Below are 19,584 nucleotides of genomic sequence, written 5' to 3'. Positions count from 1 at the left end.
TCATTTCCTGGGAGATACATCTCATCTTTGGTTTCTTCCGTAGACTATTTGAATATTTTTCCTGCATCTTCCTTTGATCTGATTTGCCAATCAGTATTTATTTAGGGCATGCTGTACATGTTTTATTGAGCAAAGTATGAGATAGTGAGACAGGAGACTATAAACTTATTGCGGGAGATGAGCATAGCATCCCTCAGTTAAGCCTAATTTACGTAAAACAGTCTGTAAGTCTCTAAGGGAGACTCAGACAAAGTAAGGGCTGTGGATGAGAAGGAAGCCAGTGAGCGTGCGGGTGTATGTTGCATGCTTCCTGTAGGCCAGCCTGTTCTAGATGCTGGATATTCGAAAAAGAATGGGAATAAATGTATGTTTTTAGCACATTTTATGTGCCAGGCATTTGCATGTTTGTTATCAATTTTTTTTAGCTTAGCTTAGCTTAGCTTAGCTTACCTTATAAGACAGGGTCTTGCTCTGTCACCCAGGCTGGAGTGCAGTGGTGCGATCTTGGCTCAATGCAACCTCTGCCTTCTGGGTTCATGCGATTCTCCTGCTTCAGCCTCCCAAATAGCTGGGATTACAGGCTTCCAGAGCCTGTAATGGAGTTTCAGCATGCTGGCCAGGCTAGTCCGGAACTCCTGACCTCAGGTAATGCGTCTGCCTCGGCCTCTCAAAGTGCTGGGATTATAGGCGTGAGCCGCTGCACCGTGCCTCAATTTAAAACCGAGAAGGTCTGTACCATCCCTGAGAGAGAGTTTTATGGAGAAAGATAAACTGGACCTTTTTTTTTTTCCTATCATTTTTTAAAAATTATGGAAAACCATAAACACATAAAGATAAAATAATGAACCTTACCACTCAGCTTATGGGCAATTTTGTTACATTTCTGCCTCCATTTGCTGACCCCAGACCCCTGCCTTGGATATTTTGAAGTACATCCCAGACATTATGCCATTTCATTTATAATACTTGCATATGTATCTCTATAAAATAGAGGATGTTTTAAAATACAGTTTTTGACTGAGCACAGTGGTTCACACCTGTAATCCCAGCACTTTGGGAGGCTGAGGTGGGAGGATCACTTGAGCCCAGGAATTGAAGACCAGCCTGGGCAACATAGTGAGACCCTATCTAAAAAAAAAAATAAAAAGAAATTAGTTTAAAAATAAAATAGGCCGGGCTTCGTGGCTCACACCTGTAATCCCAACACTTTGGGAGGCCAAGAAGGGCGGATCACCTAGGGTCAGGAATTCAAGACCAGCCTGGCCAACATCGTGAAACCCCGTCTCTACTAAAAATACAAAAATTAGCTGGTGGTGGCGCACGTGTCTGTAATCCCAGCTACTTGGGAGGCTGAGGCAAAAGAATGGCTTGAACCTGGGAAGCGGAGGTTGCAGTGAGCCGAGATCACGCCACGGCACTCCAGCCTGGAGATTAGAGTGAGACTCCATCTAAAAATATATGTATATACACATTATTATACCCAAAAAATAACAGTAATCTATTAGTATCATCAAATATCTAATCAACATAAACTGGTTCTTGAAGAGCAGTACCTTTGATGTCTCCCAGCTCCCGTCTCTGCTCTTTCTGGGCTGTTCCATTTCTCAACAGACCTCGCTGTCTCACTTGAATTTTTCCCTGTTTTGTGTCAGCAGTTTTAGTAACAAAGAGGTTCAAGTTTCCCCTAGCCTAAAAAAAATATATCTCTTTTCAGCCCAGCCACAGCCTCATATTTCTTCCCAATCTCTCTGGTTTTGTTTTTTATGCTACCCAATTTCTTAAAATAGCTCTCAACATTTGCAGTGCCTGCATCCTTGCCACCACCTACAGATCTTCCTCTGGTGTTGCTTCGCCCCGTCCCTGGGCTAAAACTGTCTTCCGGGATCCCCAGGGACCCCCAGGTTGCCAAATCTGATGACTTACTGCCAGCCTCTTGGGCCACACCACTGCCTGGTGTTACTAATGTAACCCTCCACAGAACTTCTAGCTCCCTCGGCTCCCTGGTTCCCTCTGGCCTCTGACCACAAGGGCCTCAGGGTCCTCCATTCAGCACCATGGTCCCCTCTGGCCTCTGACCACGGGGCCTCAGGTTCCTCTGTTCAGCCATGGTCCCCTCTGGCCTCTGACCACGGGGCCTCAGGGTCCTCTGTTCAGCACCATGGTCCCCTCCCTGCCCCGCTAGAGCTGCTCCTCAGCCTCAGTGAGGATTCCCCCTGTGAAAAGGCTTCACTCGTGCTCACTGCCATCCTTCAACATTTCCATGCACACTTTCCTCTAACGCCCCTGAAACAGGACTCCTTAGCTAACATAACAGTCCCCTCCTCCTCCTAGTTTTTATGCTTCTCTCAGTTACGCAATCAAAAATCTAAAGCCTTGTCTGTGACAGCTGTTTCCTTCTCTTTGGCATTGTCCATCACCAAATCCTGTTGGCTCTTCTTGCATGGCAAGGGCATGGTTTTATGAAGATCTGAGTGACTCCTTTCATGTGTTCTGCAGCTTGCTGTCTTTGTCGTAGCAGCCTTACCGATACACTCGTCCAAACGTTCATGTAGCTTCCTCACATATATGCCCAAAGAGCTTTGCACATCTGTTTATCTGATGTACCCTATACTGAGAAGGGAGTTAGTGGTCCTAGCAAGGCATAAGCTTAATATTCCAGAGTGGAAACACTTTTTCTAAAGGAAATTGGAAGTCTCTATGGCCATAAAAGAGTAAAGGAGCAAGGACTATTCTACCTGCTTGTTTATCAGCCTGTGGGTTGCATCACTGAGTGCAAGGAACTAAGGTGGAACAGAAACCGATAGGTCTTTTTTTCTTTTTTTTGAGACAGAGTTTTGCTCTGTCACCCAGGCTGGAGTGCAGTGGCGTGATCTCGGCTCACTGCAAGCTCCGCCTCCCGGGTTCACGCCATTCTCCTGCCTCAGCCTCCTGAGTAGCTGGGACTACAGGCGCCCGCCACCACACCCGCCTATTTTTTTTTGTATTTTTAGTGGAGACGGGGTTTCACCGCGTTATCCAGATGGTCTCGATCTCCTGAGCTTGTGATCTGCCCGCCTCAGCCTCCCAAAGTGCTGGGATTACAGGCGTGAGCCACTGCGCCCGGCCAACTGATAGGTCTTTAACCCATGTGTCACTTACCTGTGACATGGTTTCTTTCCAACTCTGATCTGCATTCATTTTCTCCTCCACACAGTCCTCTCCTCTTCTCTTTCGCATCATAACTCTCTTTCACTCTCTAAGGTGCAATGGTTCACTTGGAAGACGTGGCAGTGATTTGAAAATAACTTTTGAAGGCATAGACTAAAAGTATAGGCCAGGCGCTGTGGCTCACGCCTGTAATTCCAGCACTTTGGGAGGCTGAGGCAGGTGGATCACTTGAGATCAGGAGTTCAAGACCAGCCTGGCCAACATGATGAAACCCCATCTCTACTAAAAATACAAAAAAAGTAGCTGAGCATGGTGGTGGGCGCCTGTAATCTCAGCTACTTGGGAGACAGAACATGAGAATTGCTTGAACCCGGGAGGCGGAGGTTGCACTGAGTCAAGATCACGCCACTGCACTCCAGCCTGGGCAACAGAGCCAGACTCTGTCTCAAAAAACAAACAAAAACAAAACAAAAAGTATAGCCCTGGTGCCTCCCAACACACCCACACACCCACCCTGTAGACCGTCTCACATTCAACTTACCAGACTGACCAGGTCTTAGTCAAATTATTCTCCAAGATTTATCTTACACATACAAGAACAAGATGTCTAAGTGCCCAAGGTTCATTTATCCTCTAAATAGCTACTGAGCCAGTGTGATGAGCCACCCCTGCACGAGGCTGTGGGGACACAACAAGTTCCTGCTCTGAAGCTGCTTATGTGCAAAGAGGGAGACATTGAGAAAGCAGGCAACTAGGGGATTGGGAAATGGTGTTGGGCGAATGCATCTGAGAGGTTTTGGAGAAAAGAAGCGGGCAGTCGTGGGGTCTGCGCGCTTTGCTGTTGTACCTTGGAGTTGCTGTGCGCTGACCCTCTGTCCTGCTGGTAGGGACTCTTCCGAGTAGCCCCCTCTGCCTCCAAGCTGAAGAAGCTGAAAGCGGCCCTGGACTGCTGCGTGGTGGACGTGCAGGAGTACTCGGCAGACCCTCACGCAATTGCAGGTGGGCACCTCTTGGGCGCTCCTGTGTGCCATGGAGGCTCACAGGGAAGGGATGGGTGGGGAGGCTGTGTGGCTACAAGTCCAGGACACTCGAGCCAGTGGCTGCCCAGTGCACTTCAGATGTGTCCACTCAGTGCCCAGTTTCAGGGCTGGGTACTGTGGCCCCTTGAAGGAAGGCCTCCTTGCATGCCAAGGGAAGACGAGGTAATTGCAGGAAGTAAGGGGGGGCCAGGTCCCCTGTCAGAGCCTCATATGCATTTCCATAGGAAGCTAACATTAGCTGTTGACATGGTGGTCAGGAGGCCCATCCCCAGATGAAACCCACGTGGGCAGTGCTGGCTGATGGGTCTTGTCTCTGCCATGTCATAACCGTTCAGACCAATATTTTATTCATGCCTAGGAGCTTTGAAATCTTACCTCCGAGAGTTGCCAGAACCTCTTATGACCTTTGAACTCTATGACGAGTGGATCCAGGCTTCCAAGTGAGTACCCCTTGTTTTGGAATGTCCTGTGAGTTCCAGTTTATTTGGAAGTATGTGCTGAAATTATAGAAGCATGTAACCGATGATCTTGCAACCCCGTTTCTTGATCTCGCCATGAAGGAGTGCTTACGCATTTGCCCAAGGTGGCAGGTCCAGGGACACTGATGGTAGCATTATCTGAGATAGCAGAAGCCTAGAAGTCACTAAAGATTCATTGGAGAAGGGGGTTGGGAAGTGGCTAAGTGAACTGTGGAGTGTCTGTACCATGGCCCACTCTGGAGCAATTAAAACTAGGTAGAGTTGTTCATGCTAACATAAACAGATAGGAAAGCAAGTTAACAAGGACTCCTGTGACATTCTATTGTTATAAAAAGGAAAATAAACACCCAGCACACTTAAAACAATAGAATTTTGAAAGGACCTATATTTGTGTGTAAGTGTATGAAAGAAAATTCTGGAAGGGCTCACATAGGCTGACAGCAGTGATTCCTTCTGGCCAGAAAAGTAGGACGAGTGAGTGGGCACAGGGTCTTTACCCTCATCTATAATAACTGAATATGTTTTAACAATAAGTAATAATGAACTTAAAGGGAGGTCACATGTCATGACACGTGGGCAGCGGCCTCTCTCTCTGCCCTCCTGAAGATGTGCCCAAGGGAGAGGCCGCAGCCCAGAGCCAGGCGCAGGGCTGTAGCAATGTGTCGGGAAGAGTACAGCTGCATGGAACAGGTAAAGCCCGCTAGCCCTGATACATGCTCTGGCTCCTACGCGTGGTTTTTGAGTCCTGGCTTATTTCCTCAGTTATGCATGCATCAGGATGGCATTGTATGTTCTCTTGGGCATAGGTAAGAGCTGTCTTAAGTAGATAGTATTGTTTGGAGGAATGTACTTTTACTGAGCGAACGGACCGGTGTAGCGAGCAAACACACAACACCAGCATGGGAGAATTGCTACCAGCGCAAAGATGGTGGAGATGAGGGTAGAGAGAGTCCAGGTGGGAGATGAAAGAGGGAGAAGAATGTTTTCTGAGAGCAGGACTAGAGCAAATAGCCACCTAAGGTGGGGGCCTGTGAAAGGAAATGATTTCTAGAGATTTCTAGTCACGGGATTTAGTTGTTGGTGTGTTTCTCAACAACACCGTGAGAAACAGGTGTTGTTTATCATCCCCCGTCAGAAACAACAGTGGAATATGTGTCTGATGCTGCTCCTTCTACTTTTTCAAGAACTGGGCCTGGAAGAGACCCACCTGACCTGGAAGGGAAACCAGGCTCCAATGTGTAGGGCCAGAAAAAGCCAACTCCAATCAAGTTGCCTAATGCTATTTTATTTCCAAAGTAGAATGGAGATCATGCACTTTAAAAGGCTGGCTGAATATATGGTTCTCTTTTATCTCATTATGGAAAGGGAGTGCTGCGTTTCATCATATTAATAATCACAAGTGTTACCATTTATTGAGTGCTTATTAGAGACTTGACATGGTTTTAAGCTCATTATATGTTTTTAACTCATGTAATTTTGACAAGAACTCTGTGAAGTGGGGTGTGCTTTTTCTCCTGTTTTACATTTGAGGAGTTTGAGGTATCGAACAGGTATGTAACTACAGGTTACCTGCTGGCTAATAAGTGGTAGAATGGGAACTTGAATCCAAGGAGTCGGTTTCAGGGCCTTGACACTTAACCGCAGCACTTTTTGCCTCTCTAGGACAAGAATGTGGTCCTAGGGATGAAGCCAAATGAGAACATATCCTTTGATGGAATCTGTCACTCTTATTATTTATTGGATATATTAGTGATCTTGATGATATACAGTTAGATAAAGGCAGGATAGCTCAGTGCTTCAGGACCTGTCCAGAGATACTTCTGTTCCCACTTCTTTTGCAAATGTGGGTCTCCATTAAGAAATAGGAATGATCCAGATGACTCAAAGAGGTCAGTGTCTTTGAACCAGGGAAAAACAAGAACCTGTTTTTGCCGCTGGATGACATGCATGCAGTACCTAAGATCACATCCTCTCAACCAAGTAATTTTGCCTAGAACAGTGATTTCCAACCCTCTGCGTGCATCATTGTGTCCTGGGAAGCTTTTTAAAGATACTAATGCCTGAACCTTTTTTTCAGAGATTTCGATTGAATTGGTCTGGGTTCTGTGATTCAAAGCTCCCAGGGCTTTTGGGTTGATAACTATGAACCTGTGATGAAGCTGAGTTTCATCAGAGGCCAACACTCACCTTAACAAGACATTGCACTTCAGGCCAGCTCAGCAGGACACAGACAGATCTGCCATAGGATCGGACATCTGGGAGTCCCAGGAGGAGCCAGGGAAGCAAGGGCTGAAGTTAGGGATTACCAGGACAGTGCAAGACAGCCTGAAACTCAAAAAGGACACATCATTGCAAGCCACTTAACGTGATCTGTTTCCATGCTGGAGTCATGAAGAATACAGGTTCAGAGTAGCCCATGGGCCGAGCTCCCTGACTGGCGTCTGTGTCCTCCCGCAACCCCATAGCCCTGTCACACCAGAGCAGGTCTGTGGCTCTGGCACATATTCACTTGGGGCCTCTGATGTGTGCAGAGGAAGCATTGTTAAAATAGCACAGGACAAGACAGAAGGAGAACATAGAGGGGTAAATAATAACCAAATTTTTTAATGCTAGCTTGTTGATATGGTCAGTTACAATGGTTGGTATCAAATAGTATAATGATTGGTTAATATGATTTCCAATGAGACTATTGATTCATGCTCAACCAATGACTTTTCCTATCAATTTCTCAGTATCCAGGAGCAAGACAAGAAGCTTCAGGCTCTATGGAATGCTTGTGAAAAGTTGCCTAAGGCCAATCACAACAACATCCGGTAAGTGGATACTTACCAAGTGTAGACACATGGCTTGGGCTTATGTGAGCCTCAGATACACAACTCCCCAGCTAAAAGTCATGGTAACTACCACGCATAGCATTTTATGATGTCCAAGGCATTATTAACATACGTGGTCTCTCTTTTGTTTTTTGTTTGTTTGTTTTTTTGTTTTTTCCCCCTTTTTTTTTTTTTTTTTTTTTTTGAGACGGAGCCTTACTCTGTCGCCCAGGCTGGAGTGCAGTGGCACGATCTCGGCTCACTGCAAACCCCGCCTCCCAGGTTCATGCCATTCTCCTGCCTCAGCCTCCCGAGTAGCTGGGAGTCTAGGCTCCCGCTACCACGCATGGACTCTTTTAAACCCCAAACCACCCTGTGAGGGAAGGCAGGGATAATTATTGCCATTTTTTAGATAAGGAAATGGACTCAAAGAAGTGAACCATTGGCTAATTCAGTGAAAGGAGCAAAGGTGAATGCAAGCTATCTTAAGATGTTGGGGATTTATGGTAAAGACAGGTAGGTGTTGGTGGACACCTGGGGGAAGCTGACCTATGTGGGAGCTGGGGGAGGCAGAAGTGTCCTTAAGCAAGTCCACAGGAAGGAGGGGTGAGGGAGCGTGTTCTCCAGTGCTCCACCGTTCCCGAGCCCCAGCTGTGTTCCACGTCTGCCTCTCGCTTTTCTTGCTACCACCCGAGCTTCCACTTCCAGCACTCTGCAGATCCTTCTCCATGCCTTGCCTCCTGCTGCTTCACACTCTGCTTCTTTACCGCTTTGTCTTGCCAGCGCCCATCCCGGCCCTGCCGCCTTTCCTCCCAGCTTCTTAGGAGGCAGATTTTCAGCATCAGCACCTACTGCCATCTGCCTGGTTATTTCTGTTTTCCTGTTAAAAATCCCCAGAACGATGGGATGGCAGTTCCTCAAACAATGAAACACAGAATTACTGTAGGATCCAGCAATTCCACTTCTGGGTATGTACCCAAAAGAATCGAAAGCAGGGACTTAATATTTGCACACTCGTATTCGTAGCAGCAGTATTCTAGTAGGTAAAAGGTGGAAAACCAAATGTCCATCTACAGATAAGTGGATCAACAAAATGTAGTATGTTCATGTAATGGATGCCATTCTGATTCTTGTCATCACATAGATGAACCTTGAGGGCATTATGCTACATGAAAAAAGCCAAACACAAAAGGAAAATGCAATATATGATTCCACTTATATGAAGTACCTGGAGTGGTCAAACTCAGAGAGAAACAAAATGGGATGGTGGTTGCCAGGGCTGGGGATGGTTGCCAGGGGCTAAGGGACAGGAGATTATTGGTTTTTGTTTTGTTTTGTTTTTCTTGAGTCAGAGTCTCACTCTGTCTCCCAGGCTGGAGTCCAGTGGTGGAATCTCGGCTCACGGCAACCCGGACCACCCGGGGTTCGAGTAATTCTCCTGCCTCAACCTCCTGAGTAGCTGGGACTATGGATGTGCACCACCATGCCTAATTTTTGTGTTTTTTTTTTTTTTAGTAGAGACAGGGTTTCACCATGTTGGCCAGGCTGGTCTCAAACTCCTGGCCTCAGGTGATCTGTCCGCCTCGGCCTCCCAAAGTCCTGAGATTACAGGCATGAGCCACCGCGCCTGGCCAAGATTATTGTTTAATGGGGACAAAGTTTAGCTAGGGAAGATGAAAACATTCAGGAGATGGATGGTGGTGATAGTTTCATAACACTGTGAATGTACTTAATGCTACCGAACTGTACATCTAAAAATGGCTAAAGTAGTGAATTGTATGTATATTACAAATCAAGTCCCGAAAGCGGGAATCGGATGGGTTCAACTCTTGGCACGTTGCTGACCATAGCCCTAGGCCACTGGTCAGTCCATGGGTTGGCCTAAGCTCTCAGCTTAAGTCCCACATCTTGGTCCAGACCTGTGTGGCCTCTTGGAGGGTGAGGGATGGCCAGGAGAGGCCATGGGTGGAGTTTTCACAGTGACAGCTAAGTGATTACATGGTAGGACATGAGTCTGCTGGACTTTCTACCGGGCTGATGAAGGTGAGCAGAAAATCCCGAATGAATCGCTTCGCTATGATCCAAGCAGAATGGGCTTAGGACCACAGCCTATTGTAACTGAGAGGCCAGAGAAAGCATGTCCTCTGGGGGTCCTGGGGCCTCTTGTCGGGGCCTGGCAGATTTTGAGTGTGGTTTGCCAAAGCTGTTTTTTTTTTTTTAATTTGCCCATAGCTGCTTCATTGTATTTGTTTTATTTCTATATAGCTTCTTTGTTGGCTGTTTTGATAAAATAACTTTATTAAGCTATCATTTTCATACTATCGAACCTTTTTAACATGTGCAATGTAGTAGTTTTTAGTGCGTTCATATAGTTTTGCAACTATTAACTGGTGTCTCATTTTAAAAAAGAGATCCCCTTACCCCAAAAAGAAATCCCCTTCCCATTAGCAGTCACTCCTTATTTCCCCAACCATGCCCCTAAGCAACCACTAATGTACTTTCTGGCTCCATAGATCTGCATAGAAATTCTAGGCATTTCATATAAATGGAATACTATAATATGTGGCCTTTTGTGTCTGGCTTCTTTCACTTAGCATACTGTTTTCAGGTGTATCCATGTTGCAGGATGTGCCAATACTTCGTTCCTTTTTATGGTTGAATAATATTTCATTGTATGGACATACCACATTTAATGTATCGGATCATCCCTTTATGGACATTTAGATCATTTCCACCTTTTGGCTATTATTAATAATTATGATTCCGTGAACATTCATATACAAATTTGTGTGTGGACAGCTTTCTTTTGGGTAATATCCCTAGGAGAGAATTGCTGGATCATATGCTAAGTCTGTGTTGGACTTTTTCTTTATTAGATCTTTCTAGAGCACCCAACTGAGGGTAACTCCAGGAAACACCACCCCTAGCACGTAGATGTTCCTGCCAAAGGTACTTAGACATACTGTTGATCACTCCTGCACACAGGGAAGATGGCAAGAAGTAGTGGGGTTTGTAAAAAGTGAGGCACTTCAGGTCATTATATACTGAGTCAGAAGGAAAGATGGAGACTTTCTGGCCATTGTTAGTTGAAGTACATGTTGACACCTGACCCAGTGAGATCTGAGCCTGTCTGTTTTTGGAAAGGGGATGCAGAATTTCCATTTTCTGACACATGAGCCATGTTCATTACATTACAGGTGCATGAGTCTCCTAGTCAGTGAGATATGTGACATGAGAGAAGCTTCTATCCAGTCCCCAGGGGCACCTGGCTGGTGTTGAGCCTTGGTTGAACCTGGCCCTTCTAATTTTCTTTTAGATACTTGATCAAATTTTTATCCAAGCTGTCAGAATATCAAGATGTAAACAAGATGACTCCCAGTAACATGGCAATTGTTTTAGGACCTAACCTCCTATGGCCACAAGCAGAAGGGTGAGTACAGGGTGGAGAAGCGATGTGGGTGATCGAGTGGGACTGCAGGGCCTGGGCAGGGTGGGCAGGACAGCTGGGGCCCCAGCTGAGCGCCAGCCTCGTGTATTTTCCAAACCCTGTTTCTGTGTTGGCCTGCTCCTCTTTTAGGCTGAGGAAGAGGCACAGAATTCTGCAGATCTTTCTTTTTGTTGATGGTCCAAAAGCTCCAAGTCTGGAGTCAGGGTCTTCTCTGAGCTAATTAAGTCAGCATTGGGATGAGGGGGAAGGAGGGCGTAGGACACGGTGACACAGGCCACGCAAGCTCTTACACTGTGTCATCAGAGGACACATCCCAGCCTCAGGATTCGGAGGGATAGAGAGCTGTCTCCAGAGACAGGACAGTTGGAAAGAGGTTGAGAATCACAGGGATGGCAGGGAGGAGAATCACACCTCACGTTGAAAGTGGCTGTGTAGGTCTTGTTCATGTGCCCTGGGGTTATCCCCATTCTGCAGATGGAAAAAGAGAAGTTCAGAAAGGTGAAGTGTCCCTCCCAAGAGAAAGTCTGCTCCCAAACCTCCGCCTGCAGGGTTCCAGTCCAGGGCCCCTTCCTGGGCTCTGCAGCCAGAGGACCTTGGGCCTCAAGTCCTGCCTCAGCTGCTAACGCCACCCTCTCTGCCTCTGCTCTCTGTTTACAGGAACATTACAGAGATGATGACCACAGTGTCGCTGCAAATTGTTGGGATCATCGAACCTATCATCCAGCATGCGGACTGGTTCTTCCCTGGGGGTAGGTGACAGCACCTAGGTATAGGGGCAAGAGGCAGACAACAGGAATATCACTGCAGGTTCTGAGCCTTTGAAGCCAAGTACCACTGCCCACAGACTTTTTTTTTTTTTTGATTCCCCTATAAACACACACACACACACACACACACACGCAGACACACACAAAGGCACACACATATCAGGGTACAGTCATGGCAGCTTCCTATTCTGTGGTCTCTATTTTTTTTTGAGACAGAGTTCTGCTCTTGTCCCCCAGGCTGGAGTGCAATGGTGCGATCTCGGCTCATCGCAACCTCTACCTCCCAGGTTCAAGCAGTTCTCCTGCTTCACCCCTCCTGAGCAGCTGGGATTACAGGCGTGCGCCGCCACGACGCCCGACTAATTTTGTTTTGTTTTGTTTTGTTTTTTGTTGTTGTTGTTGTTTTGAGACGGAGCCTCGCTCTGTCGCCCAGGCTGGAGTGCGGTGGCACGATCTTGGCTCACTGCAAGCTCCGCCTCCCAGGTTCACGCCATTCTCCTGCCTCAGCCTCCCAAGTAACTGGGACTACAGGTGTCCGCCACCATGCCCAGCTAATTTTTTTTGTATTTTTAGTAGAGACAGGGTTTCTTCATGTCACTCAGGCTGGTCTTGAACTCCTGACCTCAGGTGATCCACGTGCCTCGGCCTCCCAAAGTACCGGGATTACAGGAGTGAGCCACTGTGCCCGGCCTGTAATCTCTATTTCAAGGGACACTCTGGCCTGAAGGTGTCCACTGCCTGTACTAACCAGGTCCAAGGATTTTACTGGTCTAATACCCATACCACGGTTTCTTCAAATCTACAAATCTTAGAATGCTGGGTCAGGGAGGAAAGAGAGATCCTGTGACCCAAATCCTTCACTTTGTAGATGCAGAGGGAGACAGGGTCCTGAGATGGATGGGGACTTTTATTCAGGACTTACAGATCACCTGAGTGCCTTACAGACCCCCCTTTTGCTACCCTAGGTTGTGCCCTTTGAGTTGTCCCTCAGCATGTGAAGGTGGGGTTCAGTCTCAAAGGCAATGAGATTCTTTCTTTTATTCCTGCTTCAAAATTAGGCTCTGAAGGCAGCTTCCTAAGAGGGAGTTTCAGAGATGTTCTGTGCCACAGAAGCCTCACTCCATAAGTGGATGACTCTTAGTGGTGACAGCTTTGAAGAGATAGCAGTTGTTACACTAAATTCGGCATCTGCTTAAAAAAATAATAATTCGTTCTGTACCTTATGTTTGGTAGACATTAAGAGAATGCTTTTTGCTGTGTTGCAACAGCTGTTAAGGCACGTGGGGATATGTTAGTAATTCTATGCTCTGCCCATTAGAGGTAATCAATTAATGCTGTTCTAACATTGAAGAATTTTGATTGTCTTGCTTTTGCTTCATGTGTTTTAAGGTCTGAACTGCTGACTCCCTAAAAGTTGCTTTGATAACAGAGTTGGGTGGGTGTGGGAAATCGAGATAAAGAAATAAAGGAGATAGGAGTCAAGACAATAATCCCATAGGTTCTGTGGCTGAGCTAATTCATTACCACTGCAGACAGGCAGAATTGTGCAGAGCTAATTTATTCTCATTGACTAGGAAAGGATGGGATGAGTACTTCTGTGTATCTCATTGACAGCCTAAAAACAACTTTAATGAAATCTCTATTTCTAGTATCTTGAATTTATTCTGTATGGTTTTCCAGAAAGGCAATATCATCTATAAATATTAATATTGCCTCTTACTTTATTTTCTTGACTAATTCCATTGGCTAGCGTTTCTTAAATGGTGTTAAGTAATGGTAGTGATAGTGGGCATTGCCATTTCTCCTGATTTGATTAGGACAGCTGTCGGCTTTCAGTCCTAAGCACGAGGTTTTAGAAAGATGATTTCATATATTTCAGAAAGTATCCATCTGTTTCTGTTTTTACAAAGTTTTTTTTTTTAATCACAAATTGACATTGCTTTATTAAATGCCTATATAGGTGATCACGTGTTCCCCTTTTTGGCCTGTTAATGTGATGCATTATGTTAATAAGGTGAATTAATATGTGGAACCATGGGATGAAATTTTCTAGGGATGACATATGAGGGAGTGGGTGTCTGGACTCATTCCTTCCCTGACCAGGAAGGGTATGGCAGACCAAGAGTTCACGTGTACCAATTCTTTCTTCCCCGCAGAGATAGAGTTCAACATTACTGGCAATTATGGGAGTCCAGTCCACGTGAACCATAATGCCAACTACAGCTCAATGCCCTCCCCAGACATGGACCCTGCTGACCGGCGCCAGCCCGAGCAGGCCCGCCGGCCCCTCAGCGTTGCCACAGATAATATGATGCTGGAGTTTTACAAAAAGGATGGGTATGAACTGGTATCTCTTTCTCAGCACCGGGGATTGGGGGAGGTGGTAGGGGTGGATGGGTGACACATAAGAAAAACAGAATTATGGGAAGGCTGCACTGACTCTTAGCAGTTTAGGTGACTCGTAGCAATTAAACTGTATCTGCTCTGTCTAGGATGAGTTTCTTTGACTTGCCTCCCTTTAGACCAGAGGTCAGGGTAGCCTTCTTAGCTGACACGGTTGTGATCAGTATTAATTAGTTCTCATCAAAAGAAAGAAAAAATAGTCACTGAGGGGAATTAAAAAAAAATACATACACACTTTATTTGGAATCAAAATGTATACATGTAGATCAATTCCAGAATTTGTAGTGGCTTTACTTTGATTATAAATCGGCTCATCTGCATTCTTCAGAAGCATCCTGGCATAAACAATACATTTAATGTAGTTTAACATTCCCAGTTTCAGCCTAAAACTTGAAACAGGCTGAGTGTAAAATCCTTCTAGGTTTTTAAGATGTTTTCCTATCTTTTCATATTAACATCCGTAACTACTTCAATGCAGTTATTAAGAGGCTTGTAAGTACATTCAGTTTAGTTTGCATAGGAACAACCCTGTCCACACTCATGTTAAATTAGTTTATATAATATTGAACTACATAATGATTCCCATAGCAAGAAAGATGGGCGTAAACAGGTTTCATAACAAGCACAGCTGACTCACAGTAAGCACCAGCTCAGCCATGGCAACCAGAGGACGTGGACTAATGAGCGTGTTCAGCAAGCTGCAGGCATCCACGAATACCTCTTACAGGAGGATATTGTGTGGGTCAGGCAAGTCAGTTCAGTAAACTTTGGTTAGAAATTAAAAATTACTACTGTAAAATAAAATTTAGCAACTGCTCCTTTAGGATAGATGAGAGCATAAAGCATTGAATGGGAGTATCGGAAATGCAGATAATAGGAAGTAAGCTAGCTAGAACCTTCCCCTTTCCTGACAGACCACTGGGCAGCCAGAAGGATGTGCTTGAAAGGTCCATGGCCTAAAGGGCACAGGAGGGAAGGCTGAAAATCCAAGAACTGTTAGAGGTGTGTGAATCTTACTTTTCACCCCGCTTCTTTCTGAATGGGAGTTGGTATTGGAGAACTAAAGTTGGCAGACTAGACCTAGGCTTGTTTCCTGGGATGATGGTAAAGCCTTCACAATGGCCAATATTTCTTCTTTGTTACTTCACCTATCAGAGACCATTTGTATGTGGCAGGTGGGAGTTGTTTGTGTGCTCTATGCTGGTGTTTATTGTTCTCCACATGGTGGAGAAAGAAAAAAATGGAAATTCTTAGAAATTCAAATGAGTAGGAAAACATTGCATTCTTTTTTGTTTTGTTTTAAGACAGAGTCTCGGCTGGGCGCGGTGGCTCATGCCTGTAATCCCAGCACTGGGAGGCTGAGGCAGGCGGATCACAAGGTCAGGTGTTCGAAACCAGCCTGACCAACATGGTGAAACTCTGTCTTTACTAAAAATACAAAAATTAGCCGGGCATGATGGTGCGCATTTGTAATCCCAGCCACTCAGGAGGCTGAGGCAGGGGAATCACATGAACCTGGGAGGCGGAGGTTGTAGTGAGCCAAGATTGTGCCATTGCACTCCAGCCTGGGCAACAGAACAAGACTCCATCTCAAAAAAAAAAAAAAAAAAAAAAAAAGAAAAGAAAAAAAAGAGAGTCTCTGTCTGTCACCCAGGCTGGAGTGCAGTGGTGCAATCTTGGCTCACTGCAACCTTGCCTCCTGGTTTCAAGTAATAATTCTCATGCCTCAGCCTTCCAAGTAGCTGGGATTATAGGCAGGAGCCACCATGCCTGGCCAATTTTTGTATTTTTAGTAGAGGGGGGGTTTTGCCATGTTGGCCAGCCTGGTCTCGAACTCCTGACCTCAGGTGTTCCTCGCGCCTCGGCCTCCCAAAGTACTGGGGTCTCAAGTGTGAGCTACTGTGTGCCTGGCCTCAGAAAAAATGTCTTTAATCTATAAAAAGGAATATACTTAGAATCTGAGAGAGACAGAGAAAAGTGGAGAGTGCATTGGAATTTGTTTTTAAATCTTATTAACTCAGGTCCTTTGTGAAATCTCTGTAAGCTGAAGGGATGCTCTTGAGGGTAAATTCTGGTCCTGGCTGGGTGATACAGCACTCCTGATATTCTAGGTGTTTCTACATCCAAAATGTGCCCCTCCATCCCTCCTCCATCCTCTCTGCCAGATCTGTTCTGATTCCAGTGCCTCCTGGGTGCACTCCAAATGGCCTCTAAGAGAGAGTTACCACTGCAGGTGCATTGCGGTACTCAGAGTTCACTGGCCCACTATCTGCAGGCAGATGCAAAAACTTGAGCAATATCTTAAGCAGATGCCTTATATCTGATCAAGCTCTCCTGCTTAAGAATTTTGTAAATGATGCGTCCATTCTGTATACTATTCTTATTTAAAGTTGAAACTGCCACCATCTACTTTAAGAGTACAGGAAATTTATTACATAATTTATTGTTGTACGTGAAACAAAATATATGTTTCAAAATGTGTATTAAATGTTAAATTCAGGCTGGGGGCAGTGGCTCACGCCTGTAATCCCAGCATTTTGGGAGGCCGAGGCGGGTGGATCACCTGAGGTCAGGAGTTCGAGACCAGCCTGAACAACATGCAGAAACCCCATCTCTACTAAAAATACAGAATTAGCCCGGTATGATGGCACATGCCTGTAATCCCAGCTACTCGGAAGGCTGAGGCAGGAAAATCGCTTGAACCTAGGAGGTGGAGGTTACAGTGAGCCAAGATCGTGCCATTGCGTGACAGCCTGGGCAACAAGAGCAAAACTCTGTCTCCAAAAAAAAAAAAGTTAAATTCAATGAAGGTCTTACCGGTTTAGGGTGGCTCTCCCTGAGTTGTCTGGGGTAGAGCATCTGTGCGTACGTTTTAAGGAATTGTAGTGAATTATAGATCAGTTCTTCCCTGACCTTAAAGAGAAACCTAAAGTTGTGGGTGTTTACGGGAGAGGAAAGAAATTTACATCTCTTGAGTCCCTGTGTTATCTTAGTAACATTACGGCAGCTCTCTATATTGGCCCCATTTCTGATCTTTTGAAATCTATGAGATGCATTTTAAGGTCTTCACACTGCTCATCGAAACCCTGACAAATTAAAGCTCATGTTATTGAAGGCTTTTGGCCAAGTTAAAAAAACAGATATATATATGAATTATATATCAATAAAGCAGATACTTATTTAAAAAGAAAATTAGAGGCAGAAAAACTGGGTAAAATTGCAAAGAAATGGTAAGTTCCCCGTCTGTGTCAGTGACACTTTCCTAGGCTGATGGCTGTTATGTCCTCGATGTCATACAAAGCGTCTTACTCCCCTCACAACTCTGGGCTTTGGTCCTGATGCCTTTCTGATTCAAAATGATGCAGGAAGCTGGGTTTCTTTAGCAGGGCTTGGGGTCCAATTCAGGAGCTTCTATATACATTTTTCATCATTGTGGTAGGTTAAATAATGCCCATCCACTAAAGAAAAACAGATCTAAAGCCCTGGAAACTATTCATATTTCCTTATTTTGGAAAAAGGTCTTTGCATATGCTCTTGAAATAAGGAGATTGATGATTCTGGATTATCAAGATGGACTCTACATGACATCACGTGCATCCTTATTAAGAGGGAGGCAGAGAGAGATTTTACTGCACACACACAGGAAATGTGAAGATGGAACAGAGAGAAATTTGAAGAGATGGCCACAAGCCAGAGATTGCCAACAGCCACCAGAAGCTAGAAGAGGGAGCAAAGCCTTGCTCCCTTCTTGATTTCCACCTGGTAATACTGACTCTAATTTATTTAGAAAATCAATTTCTGGGCGAGGCGTGGTGGATCATGCCTGTAATCCCAGCACTTTGGGTGGCCAAGGTGGGTGGATCATCGGAGGCCGGGAGTTCAAGACCAGCCTGACCAACATGGAGAAATCCCGTCTCTACTAAAAATACAAAATTCGTCAGGCATGGTGGCGCATGCCTGTCATCCTAGCTACTCGGGAGGCTGAGACGGGAGAATCACTTGAACCCAGGAGGCAGAGGTTGCAATGAGCCGAGATAGCACCATTGCACTCCAGTCTGGGCAATAGGAGCGAAACGCCATCTCAAAAAAAAAAAAAAGAAAAAGAAAAAAAAGAAAAGAAATTTCCATTGTTTACCAACCTTGTGGTTGGTTCTTGTGATAGCAGCCACAGGGAGCCAGTGCTGTTGTCCACTGCAGCTCCACACCAAGAGCTTTGGTAAAGATGGCAGCAGATGCTTTGATTGTCCTCCCAGAGAGTGTTGGAATCTGAGTGCCCTCCCTTCGAGTCTGAGTTGCTCTGGTGAGTTACTTGACCTAGTGGCAGAGGTGATGTTCTGGGACTGCTGAGGCCAGGTCAGAAGAAGCCTTGTAGATTCCTCCTGGGTCTCTTGGGACAGTCACTCTTGGAGCCCAGTACCATCCTACATAGAAATCCAAGCAGCTCCTTGGAGAGAAATGGAAGTCCTCAACCCTCAAGCCCAGCTGAGCACTGTCCTGACAGCCAGCACAACTCTAAGCTCTGAGAAGGAGTCCTCCCGGAGTCTTCAGCCCAAGTCAGACCACCTCTGCCAATGCTGTGTGTGCAGACAGGACAGCCTTGCCGAGCCCTGCCAGAACTCTAGACTGGTGATCCAGATAGTCATGCTAAGTTTTAGGGTAGTTTGTTACATAAGAAAGATAGCCAGAACAAGCTTAAAAAAAAAAAAAAAAAAAAAAAGAAAAGAAAATTCTGCAACCCCGTCACCTGTCCCAAATCTCCCCATCTGATTTAAATGTCCTGGCCTGGAATAAGTATGTGATTCTAATGTGCTGGAATTGGGAACCACTGAATAATTTTGCCACTCTGAATAAAGCATTTGGCAATGGTACGTTTTTTTTTATTATTATTATTTATCAAAACTTTCCTACTTTAGCTATTGAGTGTTGGTGTGATATATAGGATGTCCTAACTCTGCCAGCACTCTGAGCAACAAAGTATTAAATCACCCTATTGTTTTCTGTGCTTTTTAAACTCCTTCTTAGAAAGTTTTGGGTGCAGACTATGTTTTTAGTGTCTTTTTTGTTTGAGTTGTTTTATTGGTTTATAGAATAGTGAAATGTGTGGCTTAGGTCATTAGTCCTAAATAATAAATGAAAGTAACTCTACAGTCCCTTCTATTTCTCTGACAGTGCTAGACTTCCTGGTCAAATCAATTTGTTTTTTCTACCGCCTTCAAAAGAGTTTGCCAAAGTGTCTACACTCTCTTGCTGGTTGGTGAGGGAGCACCCATGGAGCCAGCATTGGGCTTTGGACTCTAAGCATTTATCAGATGCCTCCACTGGCTGCATACCCAAATGAGCCTGGACAAGCTGGGCCAGGACTGTTGAGGGACCCGTGGAGAAGCCCAGAGGCAAGAACAGAAGTGACAGGCTGGGCACAGTGGCTCACGCCTGTAATCCCTGCACTTTGGGAGGCCCAGGTGGGCGGATCACTTGAGGTCAGGAGTT

The 19,584-nt window shown here is 45.5% G+C and overlaps 1 protein-coding gene across 3 annotated transcripts in view; it reads left to right on the top strand.

Annotated features, from left to right (window-relative positions):
• The window catches only part of ARHGAP44 (Rho GTPase activating protein 44), a 202,065-nt gene that overhangs the window by 154,999 nt on the left and 27,482 nt on the right, over positions 1 to 19,584 (top strand). For all 3 annotated transcript variants that reach the window (XM_050765615.1, XM_050765614.1, XM_050765616.1), the window contains exons 11-16: positions 4,035 to 4,146; positions 4,546 to 4,627; positions 7,399 to 7,479; positions 10,796 to 10,909; positions 11,585 to 11,676; positions 13,851 to 14,031. In XM_050765615.1, coding sequence (XP_050621572.1) covers positions 4,035 to 4,146; positions 4,546 to 4,627; positions 7,399 to 7,479; positions 10,796 to 10,909; positions 11,585 to 11,676; positions 13,851 to 14,031 — 662 coding nt within the window. The remainder of the gene's footprint in view (positions 1 to 4,034; positions 4,147 to 4,545; positions 4,628 to 7,398; positions 7,480 to 10,795; positions 10,910 to 11,584; positions 11,677 to 13,850; positions 14,032 to 19,584) is intronic.

This window comes from Macaca thibetana, chromosome 16 (assembly GCF_024542745.1).
Source record: "Macaca thibetana thibetana isolate TM-01 chromosome 16, ASM2454274v1, whole genome shotgun sequence".
Lineage (NCBI taxonomy): Eukaryota > Metazoa > Chordata > Mammalia > Primates > Cercopithecidae > Macaca > Macaca thibetana.
The sequence above is the reverse complement of the archived record's forward strand: the minus strand, read 5'-3'. Positions and strand labels throughout refer to the sequence as shown.